Below are 22837 nucleotides of genomic sequence, written 5' to 3' on the forward strand. Positions count from 1 at the left end.
GACCCCCACCCCCTTGGGACAGAGAGAGGCTCAGGGTCATTGCATTTTGGGGAACAGGAGATGGGGCTGGGCTGAGCCCCCTGGTGTGGGCAGAGCTCTGGGGAGTGGCTGGGCACTGGCTGAAGCACTCAGATTGTTTTTATTTTCATATAAACAAGACAGAACCCAAAGCAGCATTAAGTTAAAAAATAAAAAAAGAGCAGGAAGAAGAGTGGAGCGCAGCCAGGGAGGGCCCCGGCTGCCCAGGCCATGCTCAGACCCACCCCCGTAGTGTGAGCCCCGGGCCGTGTCCCGCAGTGCAGTGGGGCAGGAGTGAGAGAACACCGGGCGGTTTGGCACCGGGGAGGGGGCACAGCGGGGCCTGAGCTGCCCCAGCCCCACAGCCCCCGTGCCCCCCCCCTCAACCTTCCTGTCCAAAGTCCTCCGTGAATTTCTTCACTTTGAGGAGATCCTCGGCATTGACGGTGGGGCGGGTGGTGGCCAGCGAGCGCAGCATGTCTGACTGCAACACAGGTGGGTGGGACATGGCTCAGACCGGGCGAGGGCACGGGACAGGGACCCCCATGGCAGTGAGGCACCTTTGCCCCATGGCAGCAGCACTGACCACAGGTGGGAGCTGCCTGGCAGACCCAAGGCCCTTTCCTGTCACCCAGCCCTCCTCCAGGGGGGTAGACTGGGAGTCTCCAAGCCCTCAGCCTGGAGGACGAGCAAGGAAGTGGCCAGGCCAAAGCCACGGAGGGGACACTTACCATGCAGACAACAGGCTCCATCAGCTTGTCACCGGGCACCTCCATCCAGGTCATCTCGTTGGCCCCAGGGTCCCCCGGCGAGCACGGCGTCAGGAGATCATCCACGATGGCACCGGGCGTGGTGCGGGAGGGACCACGGACCTGCACGGATCCAGCAGCAGGTGGCACAGAGCTGGGGTGGGGACAGCAGCCACGGTGCCCTCCCCTGCCCGGGACCACCCCCGCTCACCTTCTTGAAGTGCGTGGCCGACTGCACCTTGCGCACGGGCTGCATCAGGGCGTCCCTGACGATGATGCTGATGTCGGCCCCCGAGTAGCCGTCGGTCTTGCGGGCCAGCTCCTGGATGTTGGCGTCCGTCAGCGAGTGCGGGGTGTTCCCCAGGTGCAGCCGGAACATCTGCGCCCGCGCCGCCTCCTCGGGCAGGGGGATGTAGATCCTCTTCTCGAACCTGGGGGCGCGAGGGGTGAGCCCCGGTTCCAGCCCTGCTGGGGGGCTGCCACGGGGGCTGCGTGTGGGGCTCACCTTCTCCTGATGGCCGAGTCCAGCACCCAGGGGATGTTGGTGGCACCCAGCACCAGGATCCCGTCGCTGCTGTTCCCCACACCTGCAGGCACACGGCTCAGAACAATCTCCAGGGATTCTCTGAGTCCCCAGGTGCTGACTGCCTTGTCCTGCTCCCTCCCATCCCTGGCACAGGCACCCACCCTGCATCTGCACCAGGAACTCGGTCTTGATGCGCCGCGCTGCCTCGCTCTCGTTCTCGTTGCGGGAGCCGCACAGCGAGTCCACCTCATCGATGAAGATGATGGAGGGCTTGTGCTGCCTCGCCAGCTCAAACAGGTTCTTCACCAGCCTGGGAACAGAGCAGGGGATGGGGTCCCCGCTCAGAGACCCTCCTCAGCAGCACCAGGGCAGCCCCACGTTCCTCCCATTCTGAGAACCCCACGCTGGCAGCAAGGGAAGTGCCACATCAGGGGCTGTGCAGCCCTTCAAGGGACTGTGCTCCCCCCTGGGACCCTGCTGAGGATTAAAGTAAATCTAATTACAGGGTATCAGAAATTAATAATGTAGAGTTAACTTTAATTATTACTTGCTCACAGCTTGGCAGGGGTGGGCTCTGCTCAAAGCTTGCTGTAAGGGAGCTGTAAATGAATTCAGAGCATGGACAGATGGGAAACTTTCAGGTAAGAGCTGCAACTCTGGAGGGCCCCAAAGCTCCCCCAAGAAGGAGCATGAGAGCAGTTAATTAAGACAAAGAGACAGAATCCAGTTAAGTGTTAGAAGACCCCAGCTTAAAGTCACTGTTGGACTGAGAGGTCTGAAAAGATGAGGGGGCACAGGCTGTGAGGGAAGAGGCCCAGGGATTGCTTTGCTCAGACTCCCTCTCTGAAGGCACCAGCTCCCAATTCTTTAACAGCCCCGTTACTGGGGTTCCCTGAGCTGGTGGCCCCTTCTCTACCCTGGCTGTCGGAGCACCAGGAGCCAGGCTGCAGCCATGTCTCTGCTGCCAACTTACTTCTCACTCTCCCCCAGCCATTTCGATGTCAGGTCAGAGGAGGACACAGAGAAGAAGGTGGAGTTGTTGGCCTCGGTGGCCACGGCCTTGGCCAGGTAGGACTTGCCGGTGCCAGGCGGCCCAAAGAGCAGGATCCCGCGCCAGGGCGTGCGCTTCCCTGCGGCACAGAGCGGGGTCAGCCCCGTGCTGGGGTCATCCACAGAGGGGTCACCTCCTGCACGGCCCCTTCCCAGCACCACGGCCTCACCTGTGAACAGGTGTGGGAACTTGATGGGCAGGATCACGGCCTCCTTCAGGGCTTCCTTGGCTCCCTCCAGCCCGGCCACGTCGCTCCACCGCACGTTGGGCTTCTCCATCATGATGGCACCTGTGAGGGTGTGACTCTGCTGACATGGCCCCACCGAGATGGGCACAGAGAGAGCCAGAGTCCCACACCCCCAGTCCTGCCTTCCCTCAGCGCAGCAGCTTTTGGGGTGAGCAGCCCACAGGAATGCACCCCTGGGCCCCAGTTCCACAGCCTGTTCCCCTCCCCACAGCCACCCCAGACAGGGCTGTCAGTGAATCCCTCCTAACCCCAGAGTCAAACCCATCACAGCCTCTCTCACCCATCAGCTGCTCCTGCAACTTCTTCTTCTCAGGGTTCTCGCCCTCGCTGTCACTGTCACTCCTGGGGACAGGGGACAGGGTTCAGGAGCAGGACTGGCACTGGTGTGGCAAGGGGGGTCCTGCCAGCTCCGTGGCCAGACCGGGGATCCCTCGCCCCCCGTCCCGCACGCACCCCTTGTTGTCATTCTGTGCTTCCCTGACAGGCCTCTTGCCGTGCCGGTCCTTGCCCCGCAGGTACTCCTTCAGCTTCTCGGCGCGGTCCAGGTACTGCACGCACTTGGCTCGGATGCTCTCCTTGGCCTTGTCGCTGTGAGCCTCATCTGCGGGAAGCCGCGGGCGTTACCGGAGCCCCCCGAGCGGCGCAGCCCCCGCGCCCCCGCCGCCGCGCCTCACATTTGATGGCGTGCAGGAAGTACTCCACGGCGTGCTGGTACAGCCGCAGCGCCTCCTCGTAGTTCTTGGCCCTGTCCTCCTCGGTGGCTTTGGTGACCAGGTCGATGGCTTTCTGCGCGGGGGGAGCGCCGTGAGCACCGGGCCCGCCGGGGCCCTCCCCGCCGCCAGGGGCCGGGCCGGGCCCGCCCGCACCGCGGCTCTTCCGCCGCGCCCCCCTCCCTGCCCACCGCGTCGGCACCGGGGCTCAGCACGGCCGGGCGACCTCAGCGGGGCCCGGCACCGGGGCCGGGTGAGGCCTTTTCCCGGCCGGCACGGCGCCGGGCCCCGGTGAGGCCTGTCCGCTGGGCCGAGCGGAGCCCCGCGGGAAGGGGGCGCGGTGTCGGCGCGGCCGGAGCCCCAGCCCCGTCCCGGTGCCCGCGGTCGGTACCTGCAGGGTGGACGTTGTCATCGCATCGCCCGGTGCGGCCGCTCCGGCGGCCCCGGGACGGCGGCGGCGGCGGCGGCAGCGACTGCGGCTGCGCCCGGCAGCGCGCCCCCTGCTGGCGGCACCGCAACATGCAGCGACGGGCGCCCGGTGCGCGCGGGGAGCCACGCCCACTGAGGGGCGTGGTTTGATGAGACCGCGCCCAAAACTATTTATGTATTCGTGTGGGCGTGGTCTGACATGGGCACGCCCTCTATTGCCCCGCCCCGGGGACTCGGAGTGCGCGGGAAGTCCCCAAAAACACGTGAACAGCTGCGGGGGTGTGTGTGTTCGTTCGTGAGTGTTTACATGTGTGCTTGTGTGTGTTCATGACTGTTCATGTGTGTCTGTGTTCGTTCATGAGTGTTTATGTGGCTTTCTGTTCATGAGTGTTCACGTGTCTGTTTACATCTTCATGTGTGTATGCATGCCAGGTGCACACCCCTGTGTGCACGGTATTTGCACACACACTGTGCACATGTGTTTGGCATTTCCCTGTGCACATACACCCCCACACACCTGCAGGGACCTGTGCCCGCTGCTGTACCCACCTGTCCCACAGCTGAGCTGGCCCCGCTGCCCCTGCTGTAAAAGTTGCCCAGTCCCCTCAGAAATCCCCATAGACACCCCACCCCAGAGATCCCCCCATTCCTTCCAGAGACCCCCCATCCCCTCCATCATCCCCAGAGACCCCCCTACTCCTTCCTGAGACCCCCCCCATTCCTTCCAGAGACCCTCATTCCTCCCCCATCCCCACACCAGACTCAAAATGAGACCCGGAGCCCCTGGAAAAGGCAATCTGATATAAATAGCGATTTACAAAGAATACAAAAATAGAAGGAGGGGGCAGCACCCGAGCCAGCACCCAGAGGACCCCAGAGCCCCCCGAGGCAGAGACCCGTGCAGGAGTTTGCCCGGGGGCTGCGGGGGTCCCGGCAGGACAGGGGAGCCCTGGAGGTCCCACCCGAGCCCCCCAGCCCGCAGGGTGTGGGAGCTGCCCCAAGGGGAGGGAAAGTACAAAAAGCGAAAAGTGCATCAATCTACATGTCCTGCCCGGGGAGGGACAGCCCCGCAGGGTCCCCGCGGCCCCGGCACAGACACGGCGTTTGTTCAGCCTTTGGGAGATCCGGGGGCACTGCCGGGGGGCACGGGGGGAGGCCAAGCCCCAGGGACAAGACCAGGACCCCTCTGCCCCCCCTGAGTGCCCCCTGTAGGACAAATGTGTCCCCTCACCCTGAGCAGGGCGTGGGGACCCTGTCATGCAGCAATGGGCGGGTCCCACATCCCCAGCCCTGCCCCATATGGGGACAATGTGACCTCTTTGGGGGACGCCCCAAGGCAGGGGGACGCCGGTTCCCCTGGAGGTGAGCGGGGGGCACCAGGAGACCCCCGGGCGGGGGGGCCGGGCTGGCTCCGCTCCAAGGCACAGGCGGTGAGATCAGCGATGGCTTCAGCCCCGGGGGGATTAAAGCTGGTGTGAGTGACCCGAGCCCCCGGGCAGCACTGCCGTGGGGCAGGAGGGGCTCAGCCCCGCAGCCGTGGGGCAGGAGGGGCTCAGCCCCGCAGCCGTGGGGCAGGAGCGGCTCAGCCCCGCAGCCTCCTGCGCTCTCAGGGCAGCGATCCCAGTCCCAGCAAGGCACCGATGGGGCACGAGAGGTTGGGGGGCCCTCCGTGACCCCCAGCTGGTGGTGACAGGGCGAGGGGGCTGGGGCACCTATGCCAGCAGCCCCATGCGGGTGACTTTGGCCGACAGGAAGGTGTGCAGCACGAAGACGATGGGCTTGGGGCAGGAGTGCAGGTCCAGCGCCTGGGGAGAGATGGAGAGGGGTGTCAGCCCCCACATCCCACCGGGGACTGCAGGGCCGGGGGCTCCAGTCAGCCAAAGCCAGCGGGTGTGGGCAGCTGGGATGTGCAGGGATGGGGAAAGCAGGAGGAAGCAGCGGGTCCCCCAAACCAGGGGTCAGCCCTGCTGCCCCCTCCTCACCAGCTCGCCCTCAGGGCCCCCGAAATCCAGGTAGAGGGTCCTGATGCCGTCATCCGCAGACATCTTCAGGCGCTCGTAGGGGTAGCGGAAGAGCACGCAGGAGCCCGGCTCGTCCCGGGAGATGGTGAAGCCGCCCTCGTAGTGGATGGAGAGCTGCACCTCCTGCCCGCCCAGCGTGCAGCCTGCGGGCACAGCCGCTGCCGTCAGCCCCGGGGGGGCCTGGGGACAGTGGGGACAGCCGTGGGGGCCCAGCACCGCGGCACTCACCCACGGTCACCTCCTTGATGAGCTCGGCGGCGGCGTGGCAGCCCTGCACCAGGACGCGCGTCCAGGCCGACAGGTCGCGGTGCGTCTCCACGCGGAACACGTGCATCTCCACGCCCTGGCGCGAGCCCGTGCGCGTGGCGAACGTCAGCTCCGAGCCCAGCGCGGGCGAGCGGCGCCCGGAGCCGGAGTGCACCAGCCTGGAGGGGAGGGCACGGCCGGGGTGGGTCAGGGGCTGGCACCGCGTCACCCCACGGGCGTTCTGGCGCTGCGTCCCTGCCCCGAGGCGCAGGCACGGCCCCCAGCCCGGCTCACCTGGTGGCCACCAGCGGGTAGCTGTGGCAGGGCGAGGCCCAGGCGTCCCTGGTCCAGGGCATGCCATCGTAGAGCAGCAGGTCCTTCTCCGTCACCGCCATGAGCACCGGCCGCCACTGCTGCCGCCCGCCGTCCAGCCGCGCCTGCCGGGCACCGGGCACCGTGAGGGGGAACCACAGCCCCGGCACCCAGCCCTGAGCCCACGGGCAGATGGAGCCCAGAGCAGCGGTTGCTCATTGCCAGGCAGCATCCACAGCACCCACAGGGATGGGCACAGAGAGCAGTGAGAGCCAGAGTCCCGACCCACATCCCCAGTCCCACATCCCCCTGGTTTGCCATCCTGGAAACCAGGGGTCCTGCCCACCACACTGCCAGGCTGGCTGCAGCTCTCAGGCAGTGAATTCAGGGCATAGGGAGGGTGTGATGAGGGGTTCCATCTGTAAATTCCCAGCAGGAGAAGGGGCTGAGGGCACAGGAAATGCTGCCACCACCGGGGCACAGCTGGATGGGAGAGCAGCAGAGCCAGAGCCCCAGCCGGGCTCTCTGGCTGCACCCACAGCCCCGGTGGCATCCTTGGCACATCCCACTGGCACTGCTGTCCCTGGCAGCCCCCTGGCACATCCCTGGCACTGCTGTCCCTGGCAGCCCCCTGGCACACCCCATCAGCGGTACCTGCTCGGCCAGCCAGGCGATGTGCTTCACCTCCCGGCCCCCGGCCGTGGGGCTGCCGGAGCCCAGCGTGGCGTTGAGCTCGGCCAGCACCTGGGGCAGCAGCGCGGTGATGTTGGCGTGCAGGGCGCTGAACCAGGCGTGCGCCGTGGCTGTGTCCCGGCAGCGCAGCACCAGCGTGTTCCGGCTGTCCGGGGAGTGCAGCTCGATCAGCCTGCGGGGACAGGGACAGGCCCAGGGTGGGACAGGGACAGGGTGGGACAGGGACATGGCCCAGAGTGGGACGGGGACGGGGCCAGGGTGGGATGGGAACAGGGCCAGAGTGGGACAGGGACAGGGCCCAGGGTGCAATGGGGACAGGGCCCAGGGTGGGACAGCAGCACTGCCTGGGCCCTGCACTGCAAACTGGCTGCACTGGTGTGGGGCTTCTGCGTTTCCACCTGCCAGAGCTTTCAGCCCTCATTTTTTAAGGCAGAGGGGCTGCCAGGGGGCTGAGAGGGAACTTGGCATAGCCCTGGCCCCCCTAAACCATCTGGAGTGTTGTTCCACAGCTCAGGGGGCGAAGCAGGGCTCATGGCCTCAGCGAGGGGCAGCCCCAGCTGTGCCCAGGGTGCCCATGGGGTGCAGAGTCCCTCACACTGGCACTGAGCAGACCCAGTCCTGTCCTGGGGGTCTCTGGGGAGCAGGGTCCCCCCACCGGCAGCCCCTGCCCTCACCTGTTCTCCAGGTCAGGCATGCTGAGGTTCCGGGCAGCAAAGCACATCTTGAGGGGGATCACCTTGCGGTCACGGGGGCCCTGGTGCTGGGGGGACCCCGAGTCCTCGCTGCCACTCAGGCTGGGGGACTGCGGGGCCGCCCCCTCCCAGGGCAGGTCTGACACCAGCGACGGCTTCTTGATGTAGGGCGTCACCTCCCGCATGAACTTCACTGTGGGGAGGGGGCGCAGTCAGGCCCGGGAGGGTCCTGCACCCCACACCACGGCCCTGTGCCCCGGGGTCGGTCTGATATAGGACAATGTGACCCTCCCACAGCAAGGCTCGGGGGGTCCCACCCTGTCCGGGTCAGGGATGTCCCGAGTGAAGGACGGGGTGACAGCTCATCCATCCCGCCGCCGGCGCGGCTGTAGGAAGGGGAAGGCGCCACAGGACAATGGTGCCGGGCGGGAGGTCAGGCTGCAGCCCATCCTGGGCCATCCTGCCCAGCCAGGGCTGTGCCCGCCAAGTTTCCAGCGCTGCCGGCGATGCCGGGCCGGAGGAGCAGGGTGTGCAGCCAAGCCATCGCGGCTCCCCGCGCCTCTCCAGGCCGGGAAGGAAGGAAGGAGGCAGCAGCTCAGCCCCTGCTCCCCCCGGAGCGCCCCAGCCCAGCACCGCCCTGCTGACAGCAGCCCTGGGCCCCCGCCCGGCCCGGCTCTGCGCCGGGGACAGGGATGGGGCAGCGAGAGGGAAAACCAAACCCAACAGCAAATGGGCTGCTCAGCACCGGGAAACCAGGGCTGAAAGGATCCTGGAGCCGGCACAGTGCCACAGCCAGGCCCTCCGGAGGGGGAGCGACACCGCCGGTGGGGCCCAGGCTGCGCTGCTGCCAACGCTTCCCTGCGGGGCTGCGAGCAAGGCAGGGGCGGCAGGGATGGAACCGGGCAGGAGACACCGGCCCCCGCCTTCCACCGGCCCTGCTGAGCCGCGAGGAGCTTGCCCTTGCTGCGGGCAGCACAGGAGTTAATATTAGCTGCTGCCGGCGCGCTGATCCCGGGATTACCGCGTCCCACACCCCTAATCCCGCTGCGGCCGGGCGGGGAGCGCCGGGCAGCAGCGCAGCTCCCGCCGCGGGGCCGCTCGGCAGATGTTTGCCAGATGTGGGCAGCTGCCTGCAGCGCGGGGAGGGAGCTCAGCACGCGGGGCTGCAGCTCACGGCGACCCTGCGGGGCAGGCACCGACCCGGGGCAGGCAGGAGGGTGAGGCCGGGCTGGGCGGGCAGCAGCCCTGGAGCCTGAGAGCTGTGCCAGGGCGCTGCCAGAGGAGTGTGGGTGCCCCGTGGTGACCAGCGCTGTGTGTGCCCATGGTGGGGCAGCAGAACTGGCTCTGGTTTCAGTGGGACGCATCCAGGTGCAGGCAGGACACGGAGCACCTTGTGCCAGAGCTGGGGGCACCTGCAATCCCCCCTCCTGCTTGTGCTGAGGCTGCGACCAGCACAGAGCTGCCCTGGCAGGGCCAGCACCACCCCCGGCACAGGCGCTGCCGCCCCACCCACGCTCACCGCAGAGGAAGCCCAGCTGTGCCTGCACCCCTGGCCTGTCCCGCCGCAGGAAGGCGGCAGCTCCGGCTGCACCACGGCAGTGCCAGCTGCACACCGGGCTCACCGGGGCTCACCGGGGCTCACTGAGCTCCTGCAACCAGCAGGGAACACCGCCAGCTTTCCCAGGCTTGTGCCCCTGGCAGTGCCCGGGGTCTGCGCTGCACCCACAGCTCCATGCAGGGCGGAAGGGCTCCCTTCCCCCAGGGCCTGTGGTGCTTGGCGTGGGCCCCGAGGCCAGCCCAGCCCCCAGCATGGGTGACACAAACCCCACGGAGATGCCGTGCAGGGCTGATGGTTTCCCCTCCAGCACTGGCACGGAGCCCGGGAGAAGCTCTGGCACCTGCCAGGGTGGTCACAGCTCCAGGCTGTGAGGAGGGATGGGCTGGGTGGCACGGCCAGTGTCCCCCAGCAGCTTCTCTGCGGGCTCTGCTGAGAGCAGCTGGGCACGGGATGGTCCCACCAGAGCCACGGAGCAGCTGTGCCCAGGGAAAGGGAGGGAAAGGAAGGGAAAGGAAGGGAAAGGAGAAGAGAGAAAGGAAGGGAAAGGAAAGAGAGAAAGGAAGGGAAAGGAAGAGGTGTCAGCCACAGCACCCGTGCCTGTGGCGGAAGCGAGGGACAAACAGAGCACAGGGCTGGAGCTCCTGTGGGACAGGATCAAACGGCTGGGCAGCAGGAGGAAGGACGGGCTGAGCCGGGTGCAGGGTCCCGTGGGGACCCTCGCTGTGTCCAACAGCAGCCCCAAACACAGCACCAAGCCTGACCCTGCTGTGGCGCCCCAGCCGTGCCCAAGCACCTCGAGCCGGCTGTGCCCTCACCAGGAGCCAAGCCGTGTCCCCTCAGCCACTGCAGTGTGCCAGGGGCGTGTGGCAAGGCAGCAGCACCGTCCCTGTACCCAACGGGCACCGTGCCCACGGAGCAGCCCCACGCAGCGGGGGACAGACGGACGCGCCAGGACACCAGGACGGTGTGTGTGGCACCGCAGCACTGTGGCACAGCCCACCCCGACCCACGGCACCGGTGGCCTCGCGGTGCCCCCTGGCACGAGCCCCGTGCCGCCCCACCGGGCTGGGCAGGTCCTGCCCGAGCTTGTCGGGCTGCCGGGAACAGGTCGGGCAGGAGCCGGTGGCTCTGCCGGGCCAGCCCCGAGCCGGCTCCGGGCACAGGGCCCGGGGACACCGAGCCCGCGGGGGCTGAGCCGCAGGGACAGGGACAGGGACGGGGACAGAGCCTGACCAACGGCCCGGGTCACAGCCCTCCCTGGGGACACCCAGCCAGCCGGGCATTGTCACCGAGGACAGGGGACAACCTGTTCGGGGGGACACCACAGCCAGGGGACAACAAGTCCGTCCTGGGGGACCCCAGGTCTGTCTCTGAGGGACCCAAATCTGTCCTGGAGGAACACAACCAGTGATCACAACCCTGTCCTTGTCCCCAGCTGTGAGGGGTCCCCAGCCTGCCACAGAGGGAACAGCCCGAGCCGGGGGGACACCGCAGTGCCTGTCCCCATGCTGGGGGCCCCCGTGGCTTTGGGGGGATACAGAAATGCGCCAGCACTGGGCGGGGGAGTGGCGTCCCACACCCGGAAAAGGGACCCAAAGGCGGGCCGGGAGTCCGGGGACAGCGGCAGGGAGGTGTGGTGGGAGCCGGTAACGGCGGGGGAGCACCGGGACGGGGGACAGGAGAGCACCGGGGGCCCGTACCGGGGATTCGGGGGAGAGGAAGGGGTTGAGGCGTTACCTTCAAGGATGACCTCCCTCCCGGCTCTCTTCAGCGCCTGCACAGCTTGATCGTGGGTGGCATCGCGGAGATCGACGCCGTTAACAGCGAGGATGGCGTCGCCTAACCGGAGCGCTCCGCTCCTTTCCGCCGCCAATCCCGGGAAGATCCGTGAGATCAGCACCGGCATCCGATTCTCCCGACCTCCCTTAATGCTGATCCCGAGCCCTCCCGCCTCCGCTTTCACCACCCGCACCCTCCTCACGCCACCGGGTGCCGCCGCCTCCGCGTTGCCGTTCACCACGCCGTTCACCACCGACGGATCGCCGGTGCCCGGTTCCGCCGTTAAGCTTAGCGTTTCCCCGGTCAGTTCCGCGGACACGCGGACCCAGCGCTCCCGCAGGAGCAGCTCCAGCAGCCCCGTTTTACAAGCCCGGGTCCACACGGCCATGCCGCCGCCGCCGCCGCCGCCGCCGGTCACCGGGAAAGGGGCGGGGCCTGGCGGAGGGCGCGGTTTTCGGCCCCGCCCCCGCCCGCATGGCGCGCTGCGGTAGGCTCGGGGGCGCGGGAGGACGGGGTGGGGCGGCCCCGCCTCCACTGCCGCAGCCACCAATCAGAGAGGTGGCGGCTAAGCCGCCGCTGCTGTGATTGGTTGTGCTGGAAGGCGGGGCCTAAGAAGCCACGCCCCCGCACGCCATGTCTGGCGCTGAGATTTGTTTGGCGCGCTGCGATTTATTTCACGAGCTGCGCTTTAAATCTGCCGTGTTCTCCGGGGATCCCCGATTTCCCTCTCTCCATCCTCGGGGAATGACGCTTCCCTGCCCCACGCAACACCCCCAGACCCCCGTCCTTAGTGAATGAGGCTGCCTGGCCCCACGCAGCACCCACGGACCCACACGATCACCGGGGAGACAGAAGCCAACACTGGCATTAGACACTGTGAGCGAAAAGGGATGGAATTTGGAGTGCCACCTTGTCCCCGCACCCCAGGAAGGAGAACTGGAAGGATATGAAAATCATGATGACATGATGGTGGTGTGACAGCAGGAATGAGCCCTGAGCCTGGGCATGTACACAACAGTGAGGTTTTATTCCTAAAGCACCTTAAGAAAATTCTTACAGTGCCCCAGGAAGGCAGCACAGAGACAGTTCCCAAGGTTGGAGTGGCTTCTTCTGCTCTCAGGTGCCAAACTTCTTCTGTTGGACAGGCAGAGGCAGCTGGGTTTTGAAGTCCATGATGGGTCGCTCCACCACAACCAGGCAGTTCTTGTCCAGCAGATCCATGAAGAGCAGTGGCTGCAAGGCAGGAGATGGGAATCATGGAAGCAGGGAAGGGTTTGGGGTGGAAGGGACCTTAAAGGAATCTCGTTCCACCCCTTGCCATGGGCAGGGACACCTCCCACTGTCCCAGGTTGCTCCAAGTCCTGCCCAGCCTGGTCTTGGGCACTGCCAGGGATCAGGGGCAGCCACAGCTGCTCTGGGCACCCTGTGCCAGGGCCTGCCCACCCTGCCGGGGAACAATTCCATCCCACTATCCCATCTAACCCTCTGGCAGGGGGAAGCCATTCCCTGTGTCCTGTCCATACCCTTGTTCCCAGTCCTGTCCACACCCTTTTGTTCCCAGTCCCACTCCAGAGCTGAGCACCTCCCTGACCCCGCTCCCCAACACCATCACCCACCTGGAACTTCTTGCAGATCTTGAAGGCATGGAGCTGCCTCTTCCTGGCGGTCTCTGGGAGCTGTTTGAGGGTGCTCTGGTTCATCAGGAGGGCGCTGTCGTCGGGCAGGGGCTGCGGGAGGGCAGCGGGCACAGCGTAGGTCAGGCTCTGCAGGAGCACCGGGCACCCCGGCCCTCCCTCCCTCCCTTCCACCCGCTCACCAGGGACTTGTCGAGCACGCAGAGCAGGTAGGTGTCGTGGAGCAGGATGTGAGAGGGGTTCTTGGGGTTGAAGGTGATGTGGGTGATGGGCGAGTCCCGCTCCAGCCAGGCGCGGTGCAGCCCCCGGCTCTGCACGGCGCGGCTCCAGCTCGTGTACTGCTTCTCGGGGATGCTGAACTCAAACAGCTGCAGGAGCACAGCGGGGACACGCTCAGGGCTGTCTGCTCCTGCCAGCACCTCCAGGCAGTGCCCTGAGCTGAGCCTGACAGCCCTGACGGCAGGGACACAGGCACAGGGAAGGGAGCAGGGCACGAGAGCTCGGCTAGCAGAGCTCCTACCTGCTGGTCTGAGTAGGCAATGACGAGGTTGTTGGTGCTGGGGTGGATGGCGAGGGCAGATACGGCGCAGTCATAGTTGGGCACCACGCAGTGATGCTGCAGGAGGGGACAGTGCACTGATGTGACCCGCCAGGGCCAGGCTGACAGCTCTCCCACACACCCACCCTGACCAGAACCTCCAGGACTGCCTCTGACCCCCTTTCCCACACCACAGCCACCCCAGCCCTGCTCCAGGGATGCAGTGATGGCTCCCAGGGGGGCAGTGCCTGCTAAGTCCCCCATCCCGTGTCCCCTGAGGCTGGGGGGTCACTCCCAGGCCCACCTTGAAGCATTTCAGGTTGTAGATGTGGATGGCCCAGTCTCCACTGACGGCTGCCAGCCAGTGCCCGTCGGCGCTCGGTGCCAGCAGGTAAACGGCCTCGGAGCAGCCTGCAGAGAGCCTGGGGCTCAGAGGGGTGCTGTGAGCCCCAAACCCCAGAGACACCCAGCCCCACGTCCCCCTGACTGCCCAGTGCCAGGCACGAGGGCACAAACACCCCCAGGATGGACTCCCACGCCCCTGAGGGCAGGAAAGGGGGACACCCCTCTGCCCCCGCAGGGTTGGGGGATGCAGAGCCCATGAACATCCAGCCCCAGCCCAGCTCTCCCCAGCCCACCTGAGGGCGGCCGCAGGGTGTGCAGGTGTTTGCAGCCCCCCGGCTCCAGCAGCTGGAAGACGTGCACAGACCCTCGGGCGGAGGCCACGAAGAGGCTCTGGGAGTCGGCGGAGAACTGGAGCTGGTAGGCCGGGGGCAGCAGCTTGGGCACCTTGGGGACCTGGCAGCGGGGAGAACGCAGCTCTGGCAGCCAGCCCGCCGCCACCCACATGCCCACGAGTGACGGTGGCCAGGCCAGCCCCCCCAGCCCCCCATCCCCTGACCTTCCTGAGGCTGACGCCGTCCCCGTCGCAGCGCACGCGGTACAGCTGGAAGCGCGAGGCCGTGGAGTAGCCCAGCCAGGTGCCGCAGGGCGAGACGCAGCTGCAGTAGATGTGCTCCGGGCCCTGGGGACACCCAGAGGGGCTCAGGGGGGCCCGAGGAACCCCCAGAGCTCAGCACACACCCCTCAGCTGCCCCAGGGGCACCCCAGCCCGCTCAGCCCTACCTTGCTCTTGAGCTGCACCAGGTGCTCGGGCATCCGGCACAGGGGAAGGACCTCGCCGTCCTTTCCTGGGAATGGAACCACACGGACCACCAGTGAGAGTGGGGAAACCACACGGGGCTCTCTGAGCAGCTGGGGATCCTCAGGGAGTGCCCAGACCCTTCCCAAAATCCTGCTGGCAGCCCGAGCTCTGCCAGGGAGCTGACACCCGAGAGCTGCACCTGTGACTCACCGGTCTCCTCAGTGGAGCCAAGTCTCCAGAGCTCCAGGTACTGGGAGAACTGGAAGAGGAGCAGCCGGGCTTTCCTGGCGCAGGAGACGAGGCGGCGCTGCGTGGAAAAACAGGCAGGATGTCAGGGACACAGAGCCTGGCACAACGGGCTGGGGCACAGCCGGAATGCCCTGCGGTGCTGGTGACTCCGAGCGGGGGAGAGCAGGGAAATCAGGTCCGTGGGACGGGAGCCTGGAGATGGAGACCCAGCAGGACCAGCAAGACCAGCTTGACAACTTGCACTGCTCCTTGGCAGAGCCTCCAGATGCACCAGGAAAGGAGACACAACGGGGCAGACGAGGGAGCCAGGGGCAGAGGAGGGAGCCAGGCACAGGGAAGGAACCCTGGCAGGGCAACGAGGGCACCGGAGGGGCAGGGAGATCCAGCCCTGCCAGCCCCAGCAGCTCCAAAACACTACTCACGTGGGGGAAGGTGAATTTTCGGAGCACTGCATCGTAGTTTTTCTTCTGCACCTTCTCCATCAGCGGGCGGATCACCAGCTGGGCGTCCAGGCCTGCAAGGCAAGCACAGATCAGCCAGCCGGTACCGGGAGGGCAGAGCCTGCCCAGCCCCGGTGCCCCCGGCAGCCGTACCCCCGGAGATGAGGGCGGTGGGGCTGTGTGCCACGGCCCGCACGTCGTGGCTGTGGAACTGGAAGGGCTTGGTGCGCACCCAGCGCTTCTCCAGCCCGCCCAGCCTCACGGGCAGCAGCTGCAGGTGGTAGGTGGCCCCGGTGGAGGTGCCCACGATCATGCTGTCCTCCTTCTGCGGAGGGAAACGGGGCTGTGGGAGCAGGCTGGGAACAGCAAGAGGGCACTGCCAGGAGGCAGAGTGCAGCAGCTCCTGCTCCCTGTCAGCCAGGACAGGGTGGATCTGTGGGTGTCACCCACCTGTGACACGGCCAGGGGGACCTGGGGGGGTCACCCACCTGTGACACGGCCAGCGAGAGCACGGCCGATGTGCTGACGGTGTGGGACTCTGCCAGCGTGCCCTGCTCCCAGTCCCAGAACTGCACCCTCCCAAAGGAGTCGGCGCTGACCACGGTGCCGCTGGACAGGAGGGCGATGGCCCACACCACGCACTCGCGCTTGGCCTTCTCCACGTGGTGGTTCACCATGATCCTCTGCATCGTCTGGCCTGCAGTGGGGGAAGGATGGGGGAGGCCGGGGGATCCCCAGGGGCACGGTGGGTGCAAGTGGTCCCGAGGGATGGGATGGGATGGGATGGCATAGGGCTGCTGTGGGACAGGAGGTACCTGAAGCGACGTCAATCACACGGAAGAAGTCGATGGAGCCAGCCACGATGTGAGTGTCCAAGGGGTGCCAGGACAGGCACAGGACACGGCCTGGGGAGGAAGAGAAGCTCCGTGTGACAGCCCGTGGGTCACAGCCCCACGGTCACCGGGACACCCGGAGGGACACAGGGACGGTGCTGCAGCCAGGACCCACCTTTCCGCCTGTCCAGGTTCCGCTCGAACTGGATCCCGCCAGGAACCACTTGGAAGATCTTGACAGAGCCGTCCTCGCAGCCGATCTGCGGGGGCTGGGATCAGCGCGGGCCTCAGCGGGACCCCCTCCCCGCGGCCCCGGTGCCGCTCCCGGCGGGACTCACCGCCAGCTGGGTGCCGCTGCTGTTGGCCACCATGCTCCAGATGGGTCCCCCGCCGCCATCCAGGCCGCGGGCCGCGCTCAGCGCGGCCAGGTCGTACTCGGTGATGTCCCCGCCGAGCCCGGCCCCGAAGAGCCGGTCCCCGGCCGCCCAGCACAGCGACTCCACCGACCGCGCCTCGTGCCCGGGGATCACCTGCGCAGGGACCGGGTCACGCCGCGGCACCGGGACCGCCCGGTACCACCCGGTACGCATCGGCAGGGCCAGATAACGCCCGGTACAGCCCCGGTGGGGCTCGACACAGCCCCGGTACAGGCCCGGTGAGGCTCGACACAGGCCCGGTACAGCCTCGGTGCGGATCTCTAAAGCCTGGTCCCGGCTGGACACGGCCCGGCTGGGCTCGGTACAGGCCCAGCACAGGCTCGGTGCCGACCGAAGGACCAAGCAAGCCCCGTACGGGCTCGGTACGAGCCCGGTACAAGCTCGGTAAAGCCCGGTACGCCTCAGTACATCCCGGTACGGCCCGTACCGGCGGCCTCACCTTCTCCTGGAAGTAGTTGGCGGCGAAGTTGTACACCTCGACGGCGCCGTCGGTGCGGGCCAGGGCCAGGCGGGAGCCGCGCGGGTGGCAGGCGAGGCAGCGCACGCCCGCCGGCACCAGCCCGAAGAAGCGCACCCGGTGCACCTCGAACTCGCCCATGGCGCTCCGCCGGCCCCGGCTCCGCTCCCGCTCCGCTCCCGCTCCGCCCCACGTGCGCGCGGCGCGCCGGAACCGGAGCTGCCCCGGGGCCGCGCCGAACCGGAAGCGGAAGCGGCGGCGGCGCGGCGGGAGATTCGTGCGGGGCCGGCGGCGGGTGCGGGAGCGGGGCCGGGGCGGCGGGGCCGGGGCGCGGCGCGGGGCGAGCGCACCGTGCGGGCGGGAGGGACCCGGGCCCGGGAGACCCGGCCGGGCCGCCCGGGGCCGTGCCCGCCGCACCGGCGCCGCTGGAGGGCACCAGCGCCCCGCGGGACCGGGCGGCGGCAGGGGGGGGCACAGGGCCCCCGGGAGGGATCCGGGCCTAAGGGTCTGGGGGAGGCTGCAGGGCCCGCAGGGGGGTCTGGGCCTGGGGGGCGGTTTCTGGGGGTCTCGGGGACGGGAAGGGCCTGGGCGGCTCTGGGCTCTGGGCATGGCGAGTGCGGGTGCTGGGGCTGGATCTGGGGGTCTGAGGGGACCTTGGGGCCTGGAGGGCCTGGGAACATTCTATGGGGTCCGGGGGGGTGGATCTCAGGATCTGTGGGCCCAGAACGGGGACTGTGCATGGGGGATCTGTGGGCCCAGAACGGGGACTGTGCATGGGGGTTCTGTGGGCCCAGAATGGGACTGTGAATGGGGGATCTGTGGGGCCCGGGGGTGCAAGTTCATCCCCTCAGAGGGGCTCCTGCTCCCCTCCCCGCTGCCCTGTCCTGACCATGTCTCTGCAGGGTCCAGCATGGTGCAGATCGTCATCTCCAGGTGAGCCCCAAGGGTTCCCATGTCCCCTGGTCCCTGTGCCCGCTGGTGCCCAGGTAACTCTCCCCATGTCTCCCCAGCGCTGGCACCGGGGCCCTGGCACAGTGGGTGCTGCTGGAGCTGCAGGGCGAGGTGGAGCCCCGGCAGAGCGGGGACCTGGCCGGGAGCCTGCTGGGAGACCTGCACTACACCTGTGAGGTGAGGCTGGACACCGCCGGGACCTGCCGGGGATAGCCCAGCCCAGCCTCACCCTCCGCTCTCCCCAGGGCGTCCCTGTGCTCATCGTGGGGCACCACATCCTCTACGGGAAGGTGGTGCAGCTGGAGAAGCCGTTTGCTGTGCTGGTGAAGCAGGGAGGAGCCTCCCAGCCCAGCCCCGGGGAGCCCCATGGCCACTACACCGTTACTGCCCTCATCAAAACCAAACTGCTCTTCAAAACCCGCCCCAAGCCCATCATCACCCACGTGCCCAAGAAGGTCTGAGGGGAAGGATGGGGGCTACAAACTCTGATCTGCTGCTGGAAAAAGCAGCAGGGACTTGGGGAGATCCAGGACCTCATCCCTGTCCTGCACAGGGGACACTGGCACTGCTGGGTCCTGTGTCTGGGTCACTTGTCCCCCCCAAAGTGACTCTTTTCAGAGGGCACCCAAGCTCTTGGCCACAGACCCCATGGATCACCCCGGGGCCATGGCTCCTGGCAGGTAGGGACTTCCTGTGAGCTGGGCAGGGGTGTCCCACCCTGGGGCTGCCCACAGTGAGCAGAAGATCCCAGGGATCCATGGAGGTGCCAGAGTGGAGATGTCTCCTTCCACCCCCTCCCTGCAGCTGTGGGGACACCAGTGCCACGCAGGGACTCAGCACCAGCCTCCCTCAAGTCGGGCAGGGAGCTCAGGGACCCTCCCCAAAACACACCATGCGTCCTCAGTTCAAGTCTTTATTTCCACAACTCTGTCAGGATATAAAAACCAGCCTTTTCCACCCGAAATATGGAAAAAAATTCCCCTGGCAGGTTCAAAAATAAATAGATTTACAAACCATCTGCGACAATACCAAAGAGCTACAAAAGTCTTCTAAAAAACCTTGTATTAAATTAAACAAAAAACAGCTAAAAGCTCCGTCATAGAAAGGGTTTTTTATCCAAGTCCTGAAAAAAGGACCCACAGGTGAATTCCCTGGGGAGGGGACAGTTGGGAAGCACCTTGCCTAAATCCCCATCTCCCCACTGCTGGGAAGGTTTTGGGGTGGGAGTGACGGGGCCGTGGGGTGGCCAGAGCAGGACACGGCCCCAAAGGGTCTCCAGCAACGCCCCGGCCGGCACACAGCCCCCCAGATTTCCCAGTCTCCATGCCAGGATCCCCCCTTGGCTCTTTGGCAAAGCTGAAGGAACCTGCTGCCCTCCTGGAGCAGCCAGACCCCCGAGAGGCCTGGCGGCTGCCCGTGGGTACGCGCCCGCACGCAGCCGTGGGGCAGAGGCAGCGCGGCCAGCAGGGCTGGCACGCCGGGTGTCCTGGGGTGGGGAGTGCTCTAGCACCACGGAGGAGGGACTGGAATCCCTGTAAAAGCACCGAGGGGTGGAAGGTTCTGGAATGGGGCGTGGGAGCGCGGCCAGCAGCGCTCCACACCGGGATGCTCCATAGGGCACAGCTGGGATGTCGCTGGCAGCACCTGGCTGGGTGATGGGCAGCCCTGGCTCGGCTTCTCCGTGGCCAGCTTGGGATGGAAAAAGGAAAGTATAGGAAAAGTTTGCACCTTAATTAAGAATAAAAGCAAGATTTCAAGATCTGATGAGAAACGCCAAGGGTTGGGAGCGCTCAGCGCTGCCCAGCAGCTCCGGGATTGGGAAAAAGGGGTCTGGGGGTGTTCACTCCAGCACGTGGGATCACCCCAGCACCTGGTGGTTCCGGGATGGGCAAGAGGGGACGGCGGTGGCTACCCTGACACATTGGATGGCCGTGGCACCGGGGATCACCCCACGGTCAGACCTCAGTGAAGACCAGCCCACACTGCTCCTGCCTCTTGCCGCAGCGGCGGGCAACGATGGCCAGGTAGAGGGTGAGCAGGGCCACCCAGTAGCAGGCGTAGAGAATGGCACCCGAGACGAGGAAGGCCACCTCGGTCTCGCTGAAGAGGTCCTGGCTGTAGGCGGTGTAGGCCAGCCCGCCCAGCAGCACCGCCACCCACACCGACACCGGCAGCAGCCCCACGAAGTTCACCACGATGGTGCGGCGCCCCGAGGTGCCCCAGCCCGACTTGTTGATGGTGGCAATGGCGAAGATTTTGGCGGGCAGCAGGCTGGACATGTAGAGGAGGGCGTAGAGGGACATGAAGATCATCTCGGCGCTGCCGCGCAGGAAGCAGGCGTAGGTGGCCTTGATGACGCCCACCAGCTGCACCGTCAGCAGGAACAGGAGGATGTTCCAGACGCGGCCGCGGTAGAAGAGCTGGATGACGGTGGCGATGAGGAAGAAGGGGAAGAAGCCGGTGACCACCGACTCGTAGGTCATCCAGAGGTGGTGCTTGTGGAACCAGAGCGCGTTGTAGAGCCACTCGCGGAAGTAGGACTTGCTCCAGCGGGTCTGCTGGTTGAGCCAGCGCAGGTAGCGCGTGGGCGTCTCCGTCAGGCACTTGGAGCGAGCCGTGTACTTGGTGCGGTAGCCCAGGCTGAGCACGCGGTTGGTGAGGTGCCGGTCGTCGCCGAAGCTGCACTTGCTGCCCAGGAAGGTCTGGTGGTACCAGTCCTCGAGGAACTGCTGCAGCAGCGCGTTGCGGTACATGCCCAGGGGGCCGCTGATGCACTGCACGCACCCGAAGTACGACTGGCACGCGCGCTCCACGTTGAAGGCCATCCAGTACCGCACGCTGCTCAGGAAGGACAGCCACGAGTCGTACTTGTTCAGGATCTGGGGAGGGGACGGACGTGAGCCCCGGCAGCGCTGCAGCCCCTGGGCCCCAGCCCTGCCCTCCCTACGCCGGGGTACCTGGACATCGCCGCCGACGCCGCCGACGTGGGGGTCGGCCTCCAGGATGCGGAGCATCTCGGCGGTGCAGGCGGGGTCCAGCACGGTGTCTGAGTCACACACCTGGGGGCAGAGGGAACGTCGAGCCCCGCTCCCGCCGCCCACGCGCGCCCGGCAGACAGCCCAGCCCACAGCCAGGCAAGCCTGAGCCACGGACGGCGAGACCGGGCAGAGCCCCGCAGACCGGCAGGCGGTGGAGGGGAGCGGAGCAGCCAGCGGTACCGGGGCACCGCTGCCCAGGACACCCATCTCTGGCTGCTGGCACCGAGGGAAGACCCGTCCCTGCCACCACGTGTGGGGACCTTGCACCCCGTGCCACACTGTCCCACGGGATGACACCACAGCAGGCCATGTGCTGAGGAGGAGCTGATGGGACACCCACGGGCAGCAGTGTGGGCAGCAGTCAACACCTCAGCCACCCCAGAGCCAGCAGCCCCCAGCCTGGTGGCTCTAGGGCTGTGCATGGGGCCAGATCCAGCACTGGGGGTTCCCGGGGCCGCTCCCACTGCACCCACAGCCCCCGTGCCCAGGACGCCCACTGCCCACACCCCCCAGCCCATGCACGCACCTGGATATAGTCCACGGAGTCTCCGAGCGCCCGGAAGGCCGTGTACATCACCTCGCGCTTCCCGCCCCACTTCTGCAGGATGCAGGAGTAGGTGTTGCTGCGGACCAGCGCCTGAACTCGGGCCAGCCCTTCCCGCAGCCCGGCCTCCGTCTCCCCCTCGCCCCAGGCGTGGAAGTTGCTCCTCCAGATGTAGCTGCCGCAGCGCTCGGAGCCCATCACGTCGTGGAAGATGTCCAGCATGTAGGTGTCGTCGGGGCCGTTGCCGTCCACCACCATCACCACTTTGAGGTCGGGGAAGGCGATGCGCTTGACGGAGCGTAGGCACTTGGTCAGGTAGTCGGGGTCCTCCTGGAAGGCGGCGATGCACAGGGCCACGGAGCGCCCCGGCCGCACCGGCTGCCCCTCGCCCCGCATGCGCCGGTGCTCCAGGAAGGCGAAGAGGCTCTGGATGAAGAGGTGCAGCCCCAGGATGGCCCCGTAGAGGCCGAAGGAGAGGTAGTGCTTCTCCGTGTGGATGAACTGGTACCCTGTGACGTAGGCGGCCAGGATGCCCCCCAGCACCGCCACGGCGAAGAGGCTGGTCCCCACGACACGCAGGGCCGTGGAGAGGCTCCCTGGCATCTGGGGGGACACGGGGCGCCGTCAGGGCACGGGGACATCCTCCCCATCAGGTCACCCGGAACGCAAAAGCGGGGTGGCCCTGCTGCCCCACGGCCACCCTGTCCCTCATCAGTCGCTGTTTGGGGGTGACACCTTCGCGGTGCTTCCACGGGGCCAGAGGAGGTGCGGGGGTGCCCCACACCCCGCTGTGTGTGTGCCAGGGGAGGTGCAGGGGCCCAGGTGCCCCACCGAGCACGGTGCCAGCTCCCCCATTCACCCAGGCAGGAGCGCGGCCGCTCGCAGGCGATGGCTGGGCTGGAGGACAGGGAAGGGCACGGGGATGGCAGGGACCGGGTGTCCCCGGGAGAATCGCGGCCGCGCAGAGCCCTGCGCCCCCCGAGCGTGTGCAGGGACCCCCGGCTGCGGGGAGGCAGCGGCGAGACCCCGGCCCGCTGCGGGCCGGGACGGGCGGCGCGGGCAGGACGGGACTGCGGAGAGGCACCGGGAGCGGGCAGGGGGTGCGGGCGGCTCGGGGTGCCCGAGCACGTGCGGGGCGCGGAGCCAGCCCAGGGACCCCCGGCGGCACCTCCCGGGCAGCCCCTCCGGCTCCCCCCGGTCCCGCCGCCCCCGGCTCCCCCCGGTCCCGCCGCCCCCGGCGCTCCCGGCTCCCGTTACCCCCGGCCCCGCAGCCTCCGGTGCCGCCGGGCTCGCAGCGCCGCGGGGGATCCCGAGCCGGCAGCAGCGGCCCGGGAGGGAGGAGGAGGGAGCGGGACTCACCGTGGAGGTGCCGGTGGCGGTGCCGCCGCTCCCCACCCGCCGCCGCCGCTGTGCGCCCGGCCCGGCCCGTGCGGCCCCTTTATACCGCGGCGGGGCCGGCACCGCCCGCAGCCCGCGGGGGCTCCGCCCGGCACCGGCAGCACCGGCACCGGCACCGGCGGCACCGCCCCCGGCACCAGCAC

General features: G+C 67.4%; 5 protein-coding genes across 5 annotated transcripts; 1 reads left to right on the plus strand and 4 right to left on the minus strand.

Annotated features, from left to right (window-relative positions):
* Positions 1 to 120: 120 nt before the first annotated feature.
* Positions 121 to 3779, minus strand: VPS4A (vacuolar protein sorting 4 homolog A). Its single transcript, XM_054269464.1, has 11 exons — positions 3693 to 3779; positions 3266 to 3377; positions 3045 to 3192; positions 2872 to 2933; positions 2514 to 2633; positions 2267 to 2423; positions 1455 to 1603; positions 1273 to 1354; positions 979 to 1198; positions 750 to 890; positions 121 to 502 (listed from the first exon to the last, which is right to left on the minus strand). The coding sequence occupies exons 1-11, from the start codon at positions 3711 to 3713 to the stop codon at positions 401 to 403; spliced, it is 1314 nt and encodes a 437-aa protein (XP_054125439.1). The 5' UTR covers positions 3714 to 3779; the 3' UTR covers positions 121 to 400.
* Positions 3780 to 5307: 1528 nt separating this feature from the next.
* Positions 5308 to 11507, minus strand: SNTB2 (syntrophin beta 2). Its single transcript, XM_054269317.1, is given in 8 exon segments — positions 5308 to 5535; positions 5713 to 5894; positions 5980 to 6176; positions 6292 to 6434; positions 6964 to 7174; positions 7677 to 7887; positions 10990 to 11474; positions 11476 to 11507. Coding segments are annotated over 8 exon segments (1554 nt in total). The 3' UTR covers positions 5308 to 5442.
* Positions 11508 to 12054: 547 nt separating this feature from the next.
* UTP4 (UTP4 small subunit processome component) lies at positions 12055 to 16939 on the minus strand. The gene is made up of 16 exons (XM_054296410.1): positions 16746 to 16939; positions 16208 to 16399; positions 16045 to 16129; positions 15852 to 15941; positions 15525 to 15733; positions 15190 to 15361; positions 15019 to 15110; positions 14558 to 14654; positions 14329 to 14393; positions 14105 to 14227; positions 13842 to 14001; positions 13508 to 13614; positions 13186 to 13281; positions 12848 to 13033; positions 12648 to 12758; positions 12055 to 12264 (listed from the first exon to the last, which is right to left on the minus strand). The coding sequence occupies exons 1-16, from the start codon at positions 16902 to 16904 to the stop codon at positions 12148 to 12150; spliced, it is 2061 nt and encodes a 686-aa protein (XP_054152385.1). The 5' UTR covers positions 16905 to 16939; the 3' UTR covers positions 12055 to 12147.
* A 98-nt stretch (positions 16940 to 17037) lies between these two features.
* CHTF8 (chromosome transmission fidelity factor 8) lies at positions 17038 to 19138 on the plus strand. Its single transcript, XM_054269481.1, has 4 exons — positions 17038 to 17058; positions 17666 to 17696; positions 17774 to 17891; positions 17960 to 19138. Exons 2-4 carry the CDS (start codon positions 17674 to 17676, stop codon positions 18173 to 18175), a joined length of 357 nt encoding a protein of 118 aa, XP_054125456.1. The 5' UTR covers positions 17038 to 17058; positions 17666 to 17673; the 3' UTR covers positions 18176 to 19138.
* Positions 19139 to 19530: 392 nt separating this feature from the next.
* HAS3 (hyaluronan synthase 3) lies at positions 19531 to 21899 on the minus strand. The gene is made up of 3 exons (XM_054269410.1): positions 21279 to 21899; positions 20672 to 20773; positions 19531 to 20593 (listed from the first exon to the last, which is right to left on the minus strand). The coding sequence occupies exons 1-3, from the start codon at positions 21897 to 21899 to the stop codon at positions 19670 to 19672; spliced, it is 1647 nt and encodes a 548-aa protein (XP_054125385.1). The 3' UTR covers positions 19531 to 19669.
* Between the last annotated feature and the right edge of the window lie 938 nt (positions 21900 to 22837).

The sequence above is a fragment of the Melozone crissalis genome, unplaced genomic scaffold, assembly GCF_028551555.1.
Source record: "Melozone crissalis strain CALT ecotype California unplaced genomic scaffold, PUWL_Pcris_2 ptg000007l_1, whole genome shotgun sequence".
NCBI lineage: Eukaryota > Metazoa > Chordata > Aves > Passeriformes > Passerellidae > Melozone > Melozone crissalis.

What these genes read in the sequence shown, in the direction of transcription:
- VPS4A (XM_054269464.1), bottom strand. Translation starts at nt 3,713, where the DNA reads ATGACAACGTCCACCCTGCAG. An exon ending in TGACAACGTCCACCCTGCAG is followed by an intron (nt 3,378 to 3,692) that starts GTACCGACCGCG and finishes CCCCCCGCGCAG; the next exon opens with AAAGCCATCGACCTGGTCAC. An exon ending in CTTCCTGCACGCCATCAAAT is followed by an intron (nt 3,193 to 3,265) that starts GTGAGGCGCGGC and finishes GGCTTCCCGCAG; the next exon opens with ATGAGGCTCACAGCGACAAG.
- UTP4 (XM_054296410.1), bottom strand. Translation starts at nt 16,904, where the DNA reads ATGGGCGAGTTCGAGGTGCACCGGGTGCGCTTCTTCGGGCTGGTGCCG. An exon ending in GAACCTGGACAGGCGGAAAG is followed by an intron (nt 15,942 to 16,044) that starts GTGGGTCCTGGC and finishes CTTCCTCCCCAG; the next exon opens with GCCGTGTCCTGTGCCTGTCC. An exon ending in CACCGCCCTCATCTCCGGGG is followed by an intron (nt 15,111 to 15,189) that starts GTACGGCTGCCG and finishes CTTGCCTTGCAG; the next exon opens with GCCTGGACGCCCAGCTGGTG.
- CHTF8 (XM_054269481.1), top strand. Translation starts at nt 17,674, where the DNA reads ATGGTGCAGATCGTCATCTCCAG. An exon ending in GTGCAGATCGTCATCTCCAG is followed by an intron (nt 17,697 to 17,773) that starts GTGAGCCCCAAG and finishes ATGTCTCCCCAG; the next exon opens with CGCTGGCACCGGGGCCCTGG. An exon ending in ACCTGCACTACACCTGTGAG is followed by an intron (nt 17,892 to 17,959) that starts GTGAGGCTGGAC and finishes CGCTCTCCCCAG; the next exon opens with GGCGTCCCTGTGCTCATCGT.
- HAS3 (XM_054269410.1), bottom strand. Translation starts at nt 21,899, where the DNA reads ATGCCAGGGAGCCTCTCCACGGCCCTGCGTGTCGTGGGGACCAGCCTC. An exon ending in ACTCCGTGGACTATATCCAG is followed by an intron (nt 20,774 to 21,278) that starts GTGCGTGCATGG and finishes CTCTGCCCCCAG; the next exon opens with GTGTGTGACTCAGACACCGT. An exon ending in GCGTCGGCGGCGATGTCCAG is followed by an intron (nt 20,594 to 20,671) that starts GTACCCCGGCGT and finishes TCCCCTCCCCAG; the next exon opens with ATCCTGAACAAGTACGACTC.